Source organism: Merops nubicus, unplaced genomic scaffold (assembly GCF_000691845.1).
Source record: "Merops nubicus isolate BGI_N331 unplaced genomic scaffold, ASM69184v1 scaffold37352, whole genome shotgun sequence".
NCBI classification, from domain to species: Eukaryota; Metazoa; Chordata; class Aves; order Coraciiformes; family Meropidae; genus Merops; species Merops nubicus.
Window position 1 is genome coordinate 6,038 of NW_008592478.1, and position 20,871 is coordinate 26,908.

The following is a 20,871-nucleotide window of genomic DNA, read 5'->3' on the forward strand; positions in this document are numbered from 1 at the left end:
AGCCCGATACAACAGCTCCTCCTCAGGATCCCCATGGAACAGATTGTACAGAGTTTTTGAGAACTGGATGAACTGAGACTACAGAGAGATACAGGGGAGACTCTTCAGAGAACAGCAGCACAACTGCCCTGCTTCACTACACATGGTGGTCTCAATCCAGTGCCTGCTGCTGCCAGGCACCTGGCACAGCTGCTCTAATGGCAATATGGGCATGGACCAGCCCTGAAGTGTGTCTCAAAGTCCCTCTCTTGATAAGCTTACAGTTACAGCAGTTAAAAAAAGCCACAGTCTAATTATTACTATGTGAAGGCCTACAATGTAAGGGATCCTACAAATCCTTCAGAAAATTACTAATGGGACTTAAAGGATAAACAGCAGTCAAAATTAGACTTAAAGAAGACAATTTACCTGATTCATTCTTGGCAAATCCTTAATGTTTTCTTCTTTTTTAAGAAGCTCATCTTGCCATTGCTTCAGATATGCCTGGATATCAACCTTCCCCTTCCCTACTTGCCAAAAAGAAAAAAAAAAAGTGAACAAACAAGAACTAAAAGCTTCCCATGAGAGATGATGAGCAAAAGAACTGGCATCCTCCATGTCATTCCTTCTCAACAGAGTGGTGGGGCCAAGGACTAAATGGGATGAGAGTTTACATTACCTTCTTGTCTGCCAGGACTATATTTATAAAATCAAATATAATGTTAGCACTACACTAGAGATGATGTTACTCAGTGTAGTTGGTCATCACACACTTTCCCAGCTCTAGCCTCCCAAAAGACACAGTTACCAAATGTCTCTCCACGATTCTTTACCTTTTTCTGGACTGCTCTTCAAAGAGTCACTTTCAAGACTATCTCCAACAGATGAAACTAAAGTTTAGAAGGAGAAAAAGAAGAAAGAATTATTTATTTGACAAAGGAGGACCAATGATTTATTTCCTTTTGTCAAAAATTCTTTCCTTATGGAGCAAGAGCCACAGCAACCCATGTGTTCTCAACACAGACCAGGCCAAGAAGAAAGCACGTGGTAAGATCTGTATACTTTCTATAAAAATAGAAGCCATCATGAGGCTGGAGATCACAAAACAAACTGCAATCAGTTCTATCAAGCTAATAATCTTCATAATGTTCATGACTCATGTCTTTAACAGTGGTTGAGAACAGTACCCATATATTACAGATAAAGTACTTTTGCATAGTTCTTAAAAATCAAAAAGGGTCAGTCTTCCAAAGAAGTAAAACCACACAGCCTTCCAAACAGAATATATTAGCAACTCCAAAAAAATTAGACCCCACAAAACTTTTTTTTAACTTACTTGGTTTAAAATGGAAGCAAAGGATTTTGAAACGCTTACTCATGTGCCTCAAAGTAACAATGGATTCGGGTATTTTATTTCTTGAGGTAGGAAATATCATCCCTTTATGCAACACCACTTTTATGCAACCATTGCAACAGGCTGCCCACCACGCTGAGAAATGCTGACCAAACACAATCCCCTATTTCCATGTAAACACCCATGGCCTTTGAATTCAGACAAGGCATCCACAAATTCTGCACTACTTCATGAAAACGTAACTGTCTACAGAAGGTCTTGGCAGAGGATCCTTATTAACAGTGATAGGATTTACTGGATTTACTAGTCTTCAGAAGAGAGCTCCCTGTTTTTCTCCATGAGATAATGAATAGATTCCTTCCAGTATCCTGCAGGCAAAGCCTCACACTCTGAAGCTTACCACTGAGTTGGCTGAAGTGGATCAGCTCTTCTTTTGAAAGATCATCACCTTTGGAAGGGCTCAGAGATTCTACTTCAGTAAAAGCTGCAATAAATAAATGAAAAAAGTCGTTCTGGGGCTCCCAAACATTACCAAAGCAGTGATAAAAAGCAAAAGCTTTGTACAGACAAATGGTCCCTATGAAGAGAAATGCTGTCAAAGCAGATTAAGTCCTTCCCAAGGAATGCATCACTCTGGAAGGAACACAGATCTGTATTACAACTGTAATTCCCTGTACTGTAGCCAGGAGTACTGACAACAGCAAGAAAAGTTAAGCTAAGGAAAAAAACACATGCACAGATTCTAAAAGCCAGGAACAGGCCTCCCCAAATGCCACTGCTTACTTACCTGGAGGAATGTGCAACTTAAAAAGAAGCTTGAGTTTGTCAGTGAAACTTCCATTATACATGGTGTCTGTTAGAGGAAAGAAGCAAGATAGTCTGTTCAGCTGGACCAAAATTTTAAACATCCTCTTAACCTAAACAAATACAACCCAGGAAGGCTGGAACTGGGCATGTGTCTACCTTACATGGAGTATGACTAGAGATGAAGCTTAAGCAAGGCAGTAACACCTGCAGCTGAGCTTGGGGTTTGTCTACACTGAGAAGAGAACACTAATAATGTCTACAACTTGCAAAACTAAGACCACAGCACAGAAGGAATATAGCAGTAACCCCCTTCTCAGCATTTTCCCCTATATTTTTGTTTCCCAACCAATATCACTTTGAAAATGACATGAAAGGAACAGAGTAGTAACTTTCAGTTCCCCAGAGACACAGGGTATTGGTCATTTTGCACTATCTGTGCATGAGATGGCTTAGGGTGAGGAAGCATTTATCATCAACCCAACAGGCTGGGCAATGAGATCATACCATTTCCTAATTTTCTGATATTTGGTGGTAAAGCCATATTTAAATTTAATCTCAAATAGGAGAACATTCTCTCCAGGGGATTAACATCTCAGAGCTAAGTTACTAGATTGTAAAGCCTTGTGTTAGCTCCTTCATGGTGAAATACAGACAGGAAAAGGAGAGCACAGTTCCATAACTTAAGGTCTTTATCATTCACCTAAATAGTGTAGCTCCCACTCTCAAAATTATAAATATACTTGGAGCATTTGGCTTTCTATTTAAACAGTCTTTGCCTTTAATGTCACATGATTAAAATCAGACTATTTGACCCTAACTTAAGAGGCTAGTCTCCTTAAGCTCTTTATATAGTGTATATACTCCAGTACTATCCCAAGATGGAGCTCCCTTGTGAATGTGCTCCATATACATGTTGTTCTCATACCAAGAACACAGGCGAATTGTCTGAAGTTTATCAGGCAATCAGAGTTCTCATCCATCAGTCTGAATGTCCACAGGGCCAGGGAGTCTCTGTTTGCACAGTGGGACCAGGGGCTCAGGAGGTGACAGAGCAGCCTGAACTGCTGGCAGTTGATCCGATACTGCTCCAGGTACGGCAGGCTGGCGTCGTGATGCTGCAGGACAGGACTGCTGGCATTCCAGTAACAGGAAAGAAAGTGCTCCCTCTGCAAAGGAAAGATAAAATGTTAGATTTTCTCAAACAACAGCTCTCTCCGAGTCTCATTTAAATCAAATGTAATCTGATTTAAAGCTGACATGTAAAACGTATGTTGAACCTAGCTTTTACCTCAATTTGTTAAAACTGTTTCACACCCATAGCACAGTCCACCATTGAGACAGGTGTTGGCTAAGTGAGGAAAATGGCACATTACCTTGAATAATTCATAAAGCTCTTCAAGATCACTAGGACTGAATTTTACATCCTGGGACACAACACGTAGCTGAAATGAAATTAAGAGAAAATTAATTAATGTGTCTTCCCTCATTGGAATAAGGCTGTAGAACAGTTACGGGAGACAAAATTACATTAAAAGACACTAAACAACCGTGTTTTGGCATGTTACAATTAGGCATAAGAACAGAACTTCTTTTTAAAAGCAATCAAAAGATCATAAACTGAAAGAAATCATTTCAGCTAAAAAAAGGGAACTTAAAGCTCATTACATTACTTGCACACATGGAGCCTACACTGTGAAACCCAGGGAATAAAATTCAATTATTTATAATGATAGCAGATAACTTCCTTTATAATAGGTAAATGCATCTTCAGCTCTCAACAGTAAATACACATGCACACATTAGTGGACATTGACACATACCACAGAAAAAAAGCAACCCTTGTTGAATGCAGTGCAATAACCTCTTTGGTGAGATTTGGGATTGTTTCCCAGAGTAAATAAGCAGGTGATTAATTGTTTTACTGTAGCACTGCAGATATTTAACAGCGCTCGATGCCCCTACAAGAAATGCATTAACAATTCACCAACAGCAAATGGAAATATAGGTCAGCCTGTTCCAGTCGATGCAAAATGTCAGAGATATGCCAGCCTTCAGAAGTCGTCTGTTACTTCTGAGGAGACCAGAAGGTCATGCTGTGAATCACAGACTGAGAACGTCACAGGCCAAACCTCAGTTAACAGACACCCTGCAGACAAGAGGGATTTCAGCATATAAAATTACATATTTGACCCTGGAAAACGTAGCTCTTCTCAGAATTTTCAAAAAAGGGAAAGAATCTTATCACAGGGAAGGGTTCAGCTCTTTCAAATCACTCACCACGTTCTGCTTGGTTGTAGCTTCTAACGTCTGGATCACAAAAAGCCTGTTCCTGCTGCGCATGCTCTCAACATCCTCGTATCGAATATCACCGTACCTCTAAAAAGAAAAGCATCACCCCCTGAAATCAGCTGCTGCTACACACATCTAAGCAGGTATTTTTGGCTTTCTTGCATCTAAGTACAATACAGCCAAAAGGAAAGATCCCAGAAACTCCGAGCAAAAAAAAATCATTAGAGCACCAAAACTTTTAACAGGTGTTTCAAAGGGCGAGGGAGAAATAAACTGGGAGTGGTTCCCTGCATGGGAAAAGGGATTTTACTGTGTTGGCTCTGGAGCCAACTCCGCTATCACGTGGTGACTACTACAGCAGGGTAGCAAAATCTAAGATGTCTATGTTTTTAGGGCTTAAAATTCAGTCTAGTGAACTTTGGAAATGAGCTGAAGTTATTTCTGAACCGTTCCCAGCCACCTCTGGAATTTCTGAAGGACAGGGAAGGTGTGTGAGCACTGGAGTAGAATAACCTACCTTTAAAGAAAAGTGCAATAGTAGGCAAAAACTAGAAACAAATTCCCTGAGAAAACATGAAACAAATTAGTAAACAATTAAAACCTAAATAGAAACAGATAAGACATATCAAAATGGGCCAACATTCTTTATCAAGGTCATGTCAAATCAATTTAATTTCCTTCTATAAGGAAATTCAGTCTAGTGTGTAAAACAGAAACAGCAAACAGGATACACCTTTACTTCTGTAAGGTTTTTGACACTCTTCAGCAACACATGCAACCAGAAAACGTGGCCTAAACCCATGATCACCATGCACCATGTGTACAACTGGTTCTAATAACACACTTTGAGAAACAGTGTGTGATAAATGACCAAACTAGGCAGGACTTCCAGAAGCTTTTCCACACTGTGTTTTGTTGCCAGTTTCGGCAATGCACTTTAAGCAAGATATGAAAAACTGCAGCACAGTCAAAAAGAGTCAGAGCACATAAGCCTTGAGGAAAAGTTAGCTTGTGCTGAATGTAGAAAAAGAAAAGATCAGGTCTGACAGGGTAAATGATAAACACCACCCTCAATCAAGGAGGAATTGGAGAGAAAACTGCAATATCCTCAATGGCAATTCAGGAGCATCCCAGAGGAAGTATGCTGGATATCAGAGTATTTTCTAACAACAGCAGAGAAGCCCTCCAGTGGGCTGAAGTTTCTGCATATTATTTTTGTTGAAGAGTTTTAACAACATCAGACATTTTTCAAGGCTGATCTGGGGGTATGCTAGACAGAGAGCTGAACTGGATGACTTCTAGTTCTTCCACAATGGTATCCCTAGGTTTCTGTGCAGACGACTACCAGCACACTTCTGACTTGGAACAAAGAGGAAGTAGAGAGAAATTGCAACTCTGAATCATAAGGCATTTACTGGTCTGGCTTCTGGGCACTGAGATTGTGCAACAGCATCAGTAAGTAAACAAATGAGATGTATAATCTAACACTGAATTAGTGTGATGTGATAAAATGTTAAATGTGACTTCTTCACACCTGATTAGACTGCCAATGAAGGAGTCTTGCATTTGTGCCAGAGTCATAAGGGCATGAAACTGAATATTATTTTAAAATTCAACTCTATATTTTTTCAGTCAGTATCCTGTACCTTGTGAACACCCATGCAAAGCAGTGGTATCACAAAGAACATGCTTGTTCACTTATCTGTGATTTGTAACTAGACCTATCTGCAGAATGACAACTCTGCATTGCAGCAATCTTCCCATGTTGAAATTTGCTTTATTTTCTTTCCACAGTGAAATTAAAATAAAAGCCTTCACATGGAACTGTGTTGAAATTAACTGTCTAGTCAAAATGGGAAGCAAGAAATTGACTCTCACTTGTATCATCAAACAAGGGGTTGTGACACTTACCAGCAATGAAGAAATTAAGGTTCAACTGAAGATAAAAATTTGCATCCAAAAAAGGGGACATGAGATACAAATGGGGATATGGGCCTTGGAACAGGGCTGTCAACTTGCAAGGGGCAGATTCAGATGCAAGGATGTGCCCAAATTAATGTTCAAAAGCCATATCAAAACAGAGCCTGTTGCTCTGGTCCTGTCACCTGCCTGCAAAGGCAGGAAAAGAAAAAAGGGAATTTCTTTTGCTGTCTTAGTAATGATTCCACCTCTGTGAAAGCTTCAGCTTACACTGCAGAATGCAATATGCAGCCCCTCATTATATACCACCTCTGTTCTTTATTCTGCAAGTATTCATCCTCACTATGCGATCTCACCACGGCAAGAAAGACCCATAATAGTTTGGAATTCTTCTTACAAGAATCTTAAAGCATTTTACAAATAATGTTCTTTGGTATAACATTCTTGTGAAATAGTACTGCTAGTAGGAATAGAATTTTTACACAATTAGCTCAATGATAATTGTACAAAAATGTTAAGAGAACTTGAATTTTAAGAGAACTTGAATGTCTGATTCTTGTCTTTATTCAGCCCACTAAAGGTAAAACCAAAGCCCTCTTCTCAGTAAAAATCAGAACAGAGAGTTCCTAAATTATACAGTTAGTTAATCTTTTCTGAATCAGAGCCAGGACATTTTTCCAAAAGACATGTATTGTGGATCTTTCACTAGAAAGATATGACTGAGAATTAGTAAAGAAAAAAAAATTAATATAGATAAAAGAAATCAGCTAATGGAAAAAAACCAAAATGTGAACATTTTGCCAGCTTGCCTTTCACTTCAGGTGGGCTAAGGAGAAACCTATCTACAAATGGAGTAATACTCTGATACAAATCATGCCAAGGAAAGAAACACCTCATGAAAATCCGAGGACAAAAGGAGAAGGAGAAGCTAGACCCACTTCCTCCTCAGTACAGAGCCACAAAGCTAGATGCTGCAGGAATCAACCTTGTAATTTGAAAAAATGTGCTAAAAGATCATAACTGGTCTTCCTCACCCAACACATCTCTCAAGAGTCACTTAACTCATACAATAAGCTATTTCCTGCACGCGTTGTTGTGTCAAATGTTACCACTCTCTGCAGTGTGCAGTAATCAGTCCTGAGTAAATGTAAGGGCTGTTTCTGCTATACTTTGTCATTTAATTGACATATTAAAGTGAATGAGGTATGGCAACACATGACCTGTGGTGAACCTAGGGAACGCCATTTCAGAACAGCCCAGCAAGCACACCCCAGGCAGATAAAAACAAGAAAAAAACCCTATCCTGTCATCTACAAGGTTTTCAGTGAGGCTCAACAATATACAGAGCCCAGTTTCTACCACCTAGACACATCTACTCTAGTTTGCCCAATGCACCTGCACGGGATGCAGAAACATCCCCAGACACACGTACCTCATTTGACTCCCGGATCAAATCCGTGATGTCCACTTTGGGATGGTCACTCTTCGGATCGCTGAGGTTGGAGCCCTGCTGCACAGCTGGGGGCAAAGGACTGTCTTTGTTAGTGACACTGTCGAAAAATCTGTACAAAGCAAACACACAAGAAATCAGCTGCAATCAGTTTATCAGAACAAAACTGTAACAGCAGCATCAACTGCAGAAGAAGTGCACAGAGAAAGGGAAATGGCGAAGAATAGCAGCACGAGGAGCACAAAAATGCTTAACAGTAACAAAGATATACAAACATGGGGACTGGCTACCCAGAGAAGATTGCAGAGCTTCTAGCCTTAGGAATTTTTAAGGCCCAGCCAGACAATAAAGTGGCTGATGTGATCCAGTGCTAGCAGTAATCCTCTTGTGAGCGGCAAGTTAGACCAGAGGCTTCCACTCAACATTCCCCTGGTCCTCTAATCCACCTCGCATGGTTGGACCATGTAAGTGGGAGAGGGGAAAAGAGGCTTGTCCTGGATTGTGACCAAGACAATCTTAATCCCCTCAAATGCTAAGACAAGATATGCCTGACCTGCACCTATTCATCATACCTACATAACCAGCCTAAACAGACCCATTTGGATCTGTCCAGTTCCTTTGCCACCATCATGGAGCACACATCTACAGACTGATAGTTTCCTTTTTCTTGAGGAGAGATAAACTACTGTAATCATTTTTTAAACATACCAGCATGCTGTGGGATGGATTAACTGTGCAACAGAAGTGTAACAACCAGATAAGATGTTGAAAGCAGAGTTCATAATAATCATCAAAATCTTGGGTATCAAGTGGAAACACCCACTTGTATGGTTCGAGTGAAAATTAAAATCTCACCACACTTCTAGATTTTAAGTTTTAATATATTTAAACTGAATGAACGTGCTCTTTCTGTTGTTTTTTTAGGTGTTAAATATTTAAATGAGTGCAACTAGGTTTTACAATAAGTAGTAGGCTGCATCACCTCTAATAAAAATTGCATTTTCCTCATTAATTCTGTAGCCTGTAACCTATTCAAACACGTAATGTTTAAATGCCTCACTGAAAGGAAATTCTTATTATCACTTCTTGCCAGTCATAACTTGACAACTGCTATAGCACAGTCAGTTTGCTGGTTTATTACTCTGTGATACACAATTATAGCAGCAACAACAGAATGTAGGTAGGCAGTGAACCAAAAACCAAAACCTTGAAAGTTCTGCTTGCAATACATAAGTTTAAAATGTGCTTTATGTTACATATTTGAATTTTTTACTTAAATGCTAATACAGAACAGACATCTGGTCATGACTATTTCCATCAATGTTTGCTTTTTTTTTTTTTCTTATTTCTATTTCAAGCCATTAGCAGCAGAGGAGCAAGTAGCCTGAACTCAAAGAACTGAGCTGTAGAATATGTTGTCAGCAGGCTGATGTTCAAACTTTTTGGAGCAGTCATAATGTGCTCTAGATTACATCATTACAATAGGAAAACCACCTTTTATAAGTGATAGAAATTGCTTTCACTTTAAAATATACAGAATGGCAATGTTTTTAGAATAATTTTAATGGAAGATGAGAATTTCAGAGGATCTAGACACACTTTCCAGCCATCCTTTCCAGAATTTCAGCCCAAGATGAACACTTAATTCATATGAAGCCTTTAGAAGTCTTGGCCAGATGTCTTCTTAGCTGCCTCAGAAAAACTTATGTATTTGCAATTACACCAGCTGCTACACAGCCTGTAAGAATAGAACTGATACCTGTTGAGAACAGTGACTGCTTCTGCATCATCCTTACAAGTCAGCAACTTCTCCATGTTGTATTCCAGCACTGCGAGACCCAGCTGCAAGATTGCCTTTATTCCATCATAGAAGAAACAGTCCACCACATTGACTGCACTTTCAATAGGCAGCACACTGATAAAAAGGGTAAGGAACCAGGAGAGAGAGACCGAGGAGAAAAAAGTCATGTCCGTCATGTGGTCTGTCAACTGAGGGAGATGAACCCTGATGAGCTCCTCAAACACTGCCTGATCTACCAAGGCACCTGCAGGGAAAGGATAACAAAACCACCACCCAAGTCTTAATACAGAGAAGCAGACTTTCCTCAGAGCACCGGCCAGAAATAAAGCCCCTGTCCTAATGCAATGTTGTAAAAGCAAGCACAGGCCTAGCTGCATGGAACTGCTGGCCTCCTTCCCTGTGCTGGACGCTATACCCTCTGTGCATGGGCCCAGAGCCTTGCTGGATGTTATTAAGTGTGTTAGCACTTTTCTGAGTCCGTGACAACCCCCAATGATCCTCCTGACAGCCAATACACCCTCTCTGCAATTAGACATCCCATTGTCTTCTACTCCATACACCTGCAAGTATTGAGTATGAGATCAAAGCCTAAATCTGAGTAGAGTAACATTCTTTTCCTTTATTTAAGCTCACTAAGTTTCAAATAAAATAGAATGAATTGGAGTTATCATTCCAAATGAGCAGTATATAACTGACTACTTCTTGAGTAGCTACGCCTAGAGTAATGACAACCTCTGAACACAATACTCCTGCTTAAGGAGGAGTCTTGGGGTGTTCTCTGTAATTTCTATTTTCTACTTCACAATCCTGAACGAAATGCAACAGTTTATCTCCACTGTTCAGCCTTCCACTCATTCCTTACACTTATTCTTAATGCATGATCACTGACATTCAATTCTAGAGAAAAAGCCAGATGGATGTTACCAATGATTCGACGATTGAAATAATCGGGTAACATCCTTTCACAGACAGCAACCAAAAGCCAGAATGCTTCCTCCTCTTTAGCATACAGCAGAAGTACTGATGTCAAAATATTCATTGCCTGTAACATCGAAACAGGAGAGGAAGCATTTATTAGGAAAAACAGTGAAAACACAACTGCTGTCATTTGTTAAAATGTATACTTCTGAAAGCACTTCACAGCATGTTCTTGGAATGCTTGGATAAGCTACAGCCATATCCAGGTTTTTTAATATGAGGCTTTTACCCTCATACTATTAAACACAGAGTATAGCATTCAAACTATAAAAAAACATTTTTAAGTGCTAGAAGTCTAGTAAGAATACAAAGGCATACACAAAGTGGGCATGACAGCATTTATCAACAAATTCAAGTACAGTGTAAAAACATGTCACACAGTGGTATGAAATAAGCCAAGGAAGGGAACCACTGAGCAAGAAACCATTACATATTTATGGGATTGATTTTATGAAGTGCCACTCTACTGCCATCATGAGCTAATATTTAGACAACCAAAACAAAGAGTCTCAAAACTGCTGTACCTGACAATATCCAATCTGGGGATTCCTGTATGCATAAGCTGTTAGAACTCTCCTGAGTGCAGAAATCCCTGTGTCACTTTGAAAAGCAGGATGCTCAGGTAAGGAGCGGCGTAAATCTCTCTCAATTTCATCAGTAGCTAAAGTGCAGGTTCCTAAGGACTTTTCCACCAGCTCAGTGTAATAACCAGGGTTGGATGCCATATCATTTACAGCACCTGCCAACACATTGCATGGTATAGCATATTAGAGGACAACAGTGAAGTATCTGCACAACTGCCTGCAATTTGTATAAAAATTCTGGTGACTACAGAGGTACCTCATGAATCTCCAGATGTTACAGTTTACTGAAATTAATGGAACTACTCTGAAATTAAATCAGAAAAGCAAAATAAAATCAAGCCTCAAGGAAATCTATGTCACCTTCCATCATAAAATTGATTTTGACTGTTTTTTTTTTCATTTGTTTGTTTGTTTCATAAGACATGAGGGAGAAAGCTTCCTTCAACCTACAATTTTGCTCAAGTTTTCTGGCTAACACAATACCTCTGAATTTGTAGAGCTGGCAACAGATTAGAAAAAACAGGCGAAGGATTGATGTCTACCTATTTAATCCCATAACTTTTATGTCAGCACCTCCCAAGACAGAGATGTAAGTCTGGGAACAGAAGCATAAATGCCTATGTAAACAGTGAAACAACACTAGCAGAGATAAATACATGTTCACAAGCCCTCAAAAGTAACTACCATACAGCAGGGTTGAGTAAAGAGTATAAAAGGCATTGGTTGCAACAAACAGACCCTCTGAACAGCAGAAAGCTCTGTCTGGGAGAACACAGTGAGTACAGCTAGCAGATAAAGTCCTAGGTGGCTTCTCAAATTCTGCAACTTTTTCTGAATGTGACACAGGCTTCCTGTATGACTCTGATCAAGTCAGTGGCTGCTGCTTTTCTAAATGTGGCAGTGAACGAGAACAGAAAGCAGACAGAGGTGTTGTAAAGCAGTGTCTTAATTCCTTGGACCTCCATTTCCTCAAGTTAAGTGCTCTGGCATGGGAGTGTTCTACAGAACAAAGCCACAGAAGCATGCTCTGAGCTCTGGCAAGAGATCCCATATGTGTAAGAAAATCCACAATTCCTGCATATATTCCTCTTTAAAATCGAGCATATAGCAAAGGCCTCCCAATAGCTGGAGCCAAATTCTCTGCAAGGAAAATACTGGGGGTTTTGTGCCTGGTAACACTATCCTCTCAGACAGCTTGAATCAGAGCAACTGAAACACAGTCCCACAAACAGGCTTTTCTTTTCAGCACGTAAAGAGGCTTTGCTGAAACTGATTGTGCCCTGGAATAGCATGTATTCTTATTGTTATTTTTCAGTTGAGTTTGTTGTAAAAGAAGCAGGTTTAGTTTTAATCCATGCAAATCAAATTAATAGACAAAATTATCCTGTTCATCATTTTAAAGTGTCTTTCTTCAGAAACACTTGGGTAAATTACCAGAGGTAAGAGCACTTTTTGTCAGACTGTGTCAGTCAGTAACTAGAATATCTATACAGTAGATTCCACAAAATGAATCCATTCTACGTGCTATGAAGTACCTGAGAAGAGCAGCCAGAGCTCTCCTCTTAATGCCTCTGGGATCCCTCGTACAACCAGGTCTCGAGTCTTCTTTGTTCGGAACATGCTGACCCCGTGTCCCCGCTCCACAAAGAGGATGTTCCAGGACTGTTCTTTCATTTTTTCTTTCAGCTATGAAAAGCAGAAGACAACAAGCAGTAAGTACACTGGAAGATTTTCCTGAAGTTTCACAGATCAAAACCAAACTTTGCTCTCAGTTCTATTTATATTAAATGACGGCACTGGCATCCATATTGATATGTGAAGTGATTGCTGATGGAAATCAGAGCAAAATCTAACCCATGCATAGTAGATGTTTGCCATACTGTGCAATCTCCTATATGAACTACTGTTCCTTAAAGTATATTATGAGAAAAATGTCTATACCAACTCAAAAGTAAATCTAATCCAGTATCCCACCTGACAGAAACCAACAGCAATTGCCACAGGGTGTACATGTATACGTGCTGGATTTTCATTTCAAATGAAGTCATCATCATCATCTATTCATCATATTTTTCATCATCAAAGGACCACACAGTACTAGGAATTTCAAGGCAATGAATGAACAGTGATAAAGCAGTAAGAGATCTAACCAGTGCAAGGTGAAATTGTGCAGACAAATTCTGCCATCATAATTCTCCTGAGGCATTTCAAAAATGCTTTACCAGCATAATGGGTAAGAAAATTCAACATCTGATATAATTCCTATGGCAAAAATTAGAGATACATTAAAATTTCCTCTTGTGTACTTCCATGTAAATATATATATGTATGTATGTTTGTATGATACACACAAACAAATCTGCTCACTGTAACTTGGGCCAATTTTAAAATATTCCATTTTTTGTTGCTGCTTTGTGCTCTGTTTTCTTGGTAAAAGGTAAACCAATAGAAGAAGGGAGAAAAAAACAGAAATTGAATGAAAACAGTAGCAAAGACAACCAGGAAAAACATGGTGAAGAGAAGGTTCAGATTGCTTAGGTGTGGTGGCAGGTTTCTCTGTGCTAATTTGAGAGCTCTAACAAACTAACTGTGAGAGAAATATTTGGCCATAATGGCACAAAGAAACCAAGCAAGTGATTATTTGCAAAGTCAACTCTGTCACAGACACCTGCTTAATTTCTGATAAATTAACATATTGTAATTTCAACATTTCTATGAACTGTTCTGTGGTAGGAGCAATAAAAATGTACTAACTCTGTTACAAATTAAATAATACCCCACAGTTACCAAGAGGCAAAACAGGTTGCTTCCTTTTTTTTTTTTAATTCATCGTGCTTTGTTGCATCATATTAGTTGACAGATTTGGAAGAGAATGGCTACAAATGGTGGACAGCACATGGAGGGATGGCATGACACCAGTGTCATTATTCTCCCACAGTTTCTCAGTCTTTCCTCAGTTTATTTACCTGAGCTCCAAACAGCACTAGGAGAGAATGGATAATCAGGAAAATCTGCAGGAGAATGAAGTCTAGCTGGACTAAGGAGAGGAACTAATAGCTGAAAACACTTATGCCCACAGAATTTTTAAATTTAAACAAATATCAACCAGATAGAATGTTTTTGCAAACCAGCAATTTCTGTCAACACAGAAGATAACAGTGTATGCATCTGAATTTCAGTAGGGTCAGCCATGTAAGGTAAAATCTGCTTCACAAAATGAAAACTGGCAAAATTCCCTATTCAGACCAAACTGAAGTTACAGGCTTTTTGCATGCAGACAAAGAGGTGGAGATAGTGGAAACAGTGAAATAGATCCTTTGTAAATAACAAGATTACTCATAAATTATTGATTATGCACCTAAAACACAATTCGGTTTCTCTGAAGGAAAGCAGCTGATGATCAGGTGCTCCAACACATACAGGGCTCTAGGGAGGAGACAGGCTGGACATTGCCACTACATCTTCTGTGCAGGCAGCAGAAAGATTTAACATTGTTAAAGCAATTAAGAGTGAGAAAGGAAAAGTACATTTTGTCCACTTTTGTTCAACATGCTATAAAAAGCACAACTTAAAAATCTGTATTCTCTTTTCCCTTGCCCAAAGGGTGTTTATTTTCTGATATTTCTAATACCAAAAATTCCATATCTTAATTCACCCAGTTCTGCTGAAACACTTAATTTTAAAATAAAACCTTTATGTCTTCTTACACAAGCTATGGAGAAGCAAAAATAGGATGTCTTACTGCAAAAACAACGAAAGAAACATTCTCCAGAACATAACTTTGTTAGACAGAAGTGAAAAAGAATCAAGCAAGGAATAAATTAAGTTCATTTCTTGATAAGACTCTCCTTGCTCCCAAAGAGTTTGTAAAGACTTTGTATCTTGACAAATCAGATAGATATGGAACATGTTCAGTATCACAAAACAAACAGTCAGCTCTTCCCTGAGGGATGGAAGAGCAGGAGGAATTAGCTCCATGAAGATAAGGCATATCATTATTAAAGGAGATGAGCAGAAAATTGAATGGAGCCATGCAGAAGCACCCTGTGGACCCCAAACAGGGAAAACGCAGATGAAAGGAGATTGGCAAAGCCCCGGGGGAGATCAGCAGCCTTGCTGGAATACATTTGGAATACACTTCAGTCCTTTCCAATTAGGTTTCAAAACAGTTGGCCATTTTATCCCTTACCATTTTAGAGTCTAGATTCTCAGCATCCTGAGGGTGATAGACAGTCATTAGGGCTTCTGTACCGACAGTTTTGCTGTTATCTCTCTGAGCCATCTTTGACAGTCCTGCATCAAAATCCTTCGAACTGTCAGAGGCAGAACTAGCTGCAACCTTGGGAAAAAATTGAACAGTGGTAGTTATAAATGCCAAAGGATACTTCAAGAAGCAGCACTGAAAGGAGAAATTGTTTTGCTTCTAAACCATCACTGTTTATTATTTTAAGTTATAGGTACCAGACACAGACTTCCAAAATAAATGAAAAACAGCAATCCCTGCTCTGCACAGCTGGGCTTTCAGGAGGCTCCACTTGAAAATAAACAAAATCTATCTCTACAACCAAAAACTTAATTATGAAAGGACAAATAATCATACTGAGAAGTGCAGTAGCTAAGGAAGCCTGATCATCCCTCACTACTGAGATCAAAAGGAAAACATTCATCTAAATGGACCCATGTATTGAACTATACAGAAATGCTGAGAGTATTTAAAAACCAGCATTAGAACCTGAATTGTTTTTCAAAACCCAATGGAAAACAAAGTAAAAGAACTCAAATCAGAAAGGATTCACAGCAGCATCAATGTTTAACATATTATTTTGCACTTAGGCACACAGTTGTTTATTTTTCCACATCTTAAAACCAGAGATACCTCACTTAGCCAGGTATGTCAAAATAACGCAGATATAACCCAAAATAAGGTGATCTAAAAGGGGAATGCCCCTTATCAGCTAAGCATTTCTGCTGCCACCGAGCTATCTTGCTTTTATTACTCATTTTTGCCTTTTAACCCTGAAGAATCAAAATTTCAAGGTAGAGATTTTGCTGATAGACTGATTATTTTCTACCAAACGGGACTTATTTGTACACTTCTCCACTCTTACAACTGTTGCTTTACAGGCTACTCCAGCTGATTCTATTTCAATTTTTTTTTCAGGGGAAAATCTTCAGGACAGAGATGCAGCAATAAGTAATACTTGTTAGAGATGTTTTGACATTGCTTTCTTATTTTTCACGCATGAAACTACAGATACAGATTTCTTCAGATTTAAAACCACCCTACAATCATCCCATCAACTTCCTGAGTTAAACAGTAAGCTGGCAAAAACTGACAGATACACAATTTTATGTCACACTGGAGGACTTTTGTTTTCAGGTGAAGGGTCTTAAGGCAACAGACGGGAACACCATTTTTTAAAGAGAAAAAAATACATATATTCAGACAACCTGCAATCCAGAGGTGCAGCAGACATTGTTACCCACCTTGTGCCTAGATTCAGACAATATAAATGCATTGCATTACACAGCAAAGCACTAACAATACCCAAACTCTTAGTAAGGCTACACAACCTTATTCCTAGGAACAGGTACTAAAAAAACCAGAATGAGCAGAGCAGTTACCTCTGTATTTATGATGTGTTGTGGACTTGAAGTTGCATTGCATTTCTTTCTGAGCTTTGCCACAAGTTGTTCAAAATCTCTAACCTCTGTGAAACGAAAAGCTGTCTTTCCTTTGGTACTAATGCTGACCCCTCTGTTGGCTGGATCTGCCTTATCCACCCCTGTGACCTATGGAAGCAAGGATACATAAATATGCAACAAATTTTACCAGCTTACTTCTAAAAAAGAACATATATTAAAAATAAATGTGTACATGAAACAATATGTATGAAGCAGCACACAAGCAGAGTTGGTCACACAAGTAGCTAACTCACTACTTTAACACTCAGTGGTGTGGAGCTATTTTAGCATAAGGTACCAAGTATTATCCAGTAGATTTTCAACCACATAAGAAAATCTTTGAAAAGGTTTTCCCAGCCCTGAGTGCTGAGCTTATTTTAAAATGTTGCTTCCTTCTACCTGCTGAAGCTGTTATTTTTTTTCTTACCATCCAAAAGCAGGCAACACATAGCTTTTGCAAGTAATCAGATGAAACAGGTTTCACAAGAATGAATCTCCACTGAGAATACACTTTCAAAGACAGCTGTCATAACATGTGACAGCTGGAGCCAGATTTAATTGCCATGATGGAACAGTTACAGATTAGAGCAGCTTATACACTTCAATACTGCAAGTGAGACAATCATGAATAGCTAGAATGACTGTCATTGCTAATGCTTTTACATTGTTAAAGGTAGAGAATGACAGACCACTGAAATAAAGTAACTGCAGTACTGCAGAAAAAACAGTGAGGGCCCAACAATCCATAAGAACAAATTCAGAATCAGCTCCTTAATACAGCATCTTCTTGTTATTCACAGGTTATGGAAGTCTCTACTGTTTGCAGGACTCCTCACAGACAATCAAAGGAGCTGATTTATCTAGGCAGGGAACGCCAAGTGTATTGCTGAAATCAGCTCAGCTCACTCCCCTGTGTCAGGTGTCTTCTGAGAGGTTGTATAGACACAGTGTGTAGAGCAAGTACAGAGCCAAGGTGATTTTTAGGCTACTGTAAAATATGTCTGGCTGTTGATGAGAAGGTTTTGACATGGGAAGACTGAAATGTGGCAATGTCCCAGATCACGTGAAGTCAGGAGAGGGATGGAGAAGTTGTTTTTTTTCCCCTGACATTATTCCACAGTTTAGCAATAGTACTCTATACAACAGAGTACTCAATATTGTGTCCTTTAAAGACGTTCCTTATTCAGTCTGTTGAGAGTATCAGCAGTGATGGCATTGATACTTGTCCACTAAAAATTGTCAGTGTAGACTTCCTGTGGCCTTCTGAACAGACAGCACTGCTCCACTGCTGCAAAAACAACTGCACTGCTGAGCTGAGAAAGAAACACTGCAGAGCTATTATTGATTTTCAGTATGCTCTACCCTCTCCAGTCCTTTTTAGTCCTTTTTTTCATCTTGAGAATCTCTCATTGACTCAACTTCAAGAACTAAGCATAAGGTTCTTCATTTAGAAAAAAAGTATTTAAAAAATTGGATTCTGTAGCCAGCTACATAGACCAGAGTAAACAGAAAAGGAAAAGAGGATACAGGCAACAAAGGTGAAACATGAAAGCAGTTCTATAAACCCACAAACAGAATTCCTACATGCAGTATCCAAGGCAGGGGGAAATGTATGACATCATGTAAAGCAAACAGAGTCTAATGAAATTCTGCTAAACTGGCATTAAACTACCAAAGTGCAAAACTTCTGGTATAACTGGGTCTGACTTGTAGTTTGCTTTACCTCTCTTAATGGAATGATTACACTGCAGAGGCTGCCATCCTGACTGGCAAAGCAGATATAGTTTTCAGAAATGCACATCTTCCCATGGGCGTTGTAATGACTGAAAGGAACCCATAAGAAGCACTCATGAACTTCCTTCAAGGTTTCTTCTTTGGGCAGCCTGAAGAATGCACTGAACTGCTCACTGTGGGCACGGCTCTCTAGGCCTCTGGATTAAAAACAAAACAAAAAAAAACAGGGTAGGAGAGAGAAAATAAAAACTGAATAAGTTTAAAATGTTTTCATAAACACAGAAGTTAAAAATAGCTTGGGAAAAGACAGTAAACCATCATGCCCTCCCATAATCTGTGTGGTCAATCTAGAGGGTTCAAACTTTTGCTTGAAGAGGCAGCAAAGGGCAGGACCACACCTACCTATACACACCCACTTCACAAAATTCTTAAACTCCCCACTAAACAGGAAGAGATTCAAGCATGTTCTTACACAGGGAAGGACTTGGCTGAATCAGGGCCTACAGATACTGCAGAAAAACATCCTAAAAGCCTGATGTTCTCTGTTCCCTCAGCCATCAGAATGGGTTGTCAAGCTTTGGCTTGACAGAGGGTCAATTATCTAGAAATATAGCACTTGTTGTAAACATCTGCCATGGGCTAACTCTTCACAGACAACTGCACTTGCAACATCCCTCTCCAACACTGCTACCAAACTGAGGTAGCAATTAGCCAGGAAATACAAACTAAAAACCGTTTTATTATCAGTGTACTGTAAAACTAAATAGTTGGGGTTTTTTTTCTTAAATCACAGGTGTGTGGAGCTTTAAGTAAGAACAATTATTAGAAAAATGCGTTATCATAATTTCCGACTGGCTGGTGGGTAACATTTTCCAACAAAGATTTAGTCCCTTTATGTGAAATCAAATTTCCCTAACAACAGACTTGCTTTTTGTGGGTCCTTCTCACAGTAAAGAGCTATGATCCACAGATCAAACCCTGAACATTCAAGGGAGAACTCAGACTGCTCTCTGAGGAAAGGGCAATGTTTGCTTCAACAGAAACCAGAACTGAAGAGAAACCACAAAATTACTAGAAGGAATAATCACACACCTTCCTTGAGAAGGACACACTATAACCATCAGGTTACTTTCATACACGCCTTTCCCACTGCCTAAAATATTGTTGCAAATAAGGAAAGCCATGCACCCATTTGCAACTATTTGATTTTATCACCCATGTCCATTGGCAGAAAAGCCATGCAGTTATTATTTACTTGTTTAATAAACCATTTATTCTCCACCTATGCTTCCTCATCAGGTCTCTTTGGAGACACTGCAGCTTCAGTCTTCTTCTTCTAATCCTAGATGCTGCTAGAACATTCAAACTACTATAAACCCTACAGTTGAAGACCAGCTCTGCAGGTTTGCTTGCTTCCTGCCTTCGTATAGACTTTTGATACAGCCAAGTGTCAAAAAATTATATTGGCTCATGTTGCTTTGATCCCAAATTTCAATGACATAGTTGTTTAAGAGAACATCAGCTTTGCTGACATTTACATGTCTCCTTACGATGTGGATTCTCTTCCCCTTTCCCTAAAAAAATACAGAGCAGACAGACTCTAATATATTACCTCTTGGTGATCTGCAGGGGGTCATGAAGGACTAGATCATTTTCAAAAGTCTCCTTGTCAAAAAGTCTCCTAACAGCATAGGTTGCCAGCTGCTCCATGAGAAGGAACGTTTCATTAATGTGCAAAAACATGGAAAAATAGTGATCCTCCCCACGGGAGCACACATGAATGCTCTCTGTCAGAATCACATTGGAACTCTTCTCAAGTTTTGATATTTCATCCCAGGAGATAATAAGTTTTACTGAAAATATAAGCAGACGTAACTTCTCATTAGCGCTAGTCTCATAGTAAATGAAGAAAAGTAGTCATCAACAGCATTAATAAAATATAATTAAGCAATACAGGTAAATGATAGCACACTTGGCAAGGGCTACAAACTCACAAACACAGAAAACTCTTCACAATTCCTACAAAACAATTCCATTGGAAATAATTTTATAGAAAGAAAAACATTAAAGACACGCTATGTATGAAAATACAACCTTACATCACCTTTTCTTCACTCTCGTGTGAAACTGCAAATTGCACACTAACCTCATCATATAAGCTACCCCACTTTAACAGCTTACCAACAGGGCCTCTTAAGGTAAGCCCATCATGTGCTGGCGTTTAGAGGAACTGTGCCCTTTAGCTATGGCACCTCCCAAAAGAAATGAGAATTAGCTTAGAAAGGATCCT

General features: G+C 39.2%; 1 protein-coding gene across 1 annotated transcript in view; it reads right to left on the reverse strand.

The window, feature by feature from the left end:
• Positions 1–20,871, reverse strand: part of TBC1D8B (TBC1 domain family, member 8B (with GRAM domain)) — a gene marked incomplete at its 5' end in the record, with an annotated part of 30,998 nt that overhangs the window by 347 nt on the left and 9,780 nt on the right. The window contains 17 exon segments of the mRNA XM_008935143.1: positions 1–78; positions 409–506; positions 813–869; positions 1,734–1,817; positions 2,121–2,186; positions 3,066–3,306; positions 3,514–3,582; positions 4,418–4,516; positions 7,782–7,911; positions 9,559–9,844; positions 10,525–10,642; positions 11,103–11,317; positions 12,698–12,848; positions 15,352–15,501; positions 16,788–16,955; positions 18,571–18,778; positions 20,194–20,434. The exon segment at positions 1–78 is cut by the window's left edge and continues 9 nt beyond it. Of these exon segments, the coding sequence (XP_008933391.1) occupies positions 1–78; positions 409–506; positions 813–869; positions 1,734–1,817; positions 2,121–2,186; positions 3,066–3,306; positions 3,514–3,582; positions 4,418–4,516; positions 7,782–7,911; positions 9,559–9,844; positions 10,525–10,642; positions 11,103–11,317; positions 12,698–12,848; positions 15,352–15,501; positions 16,788–16,955; positions 18,571–18,778; positions 20,194–20,434 (2,459 nt within the window).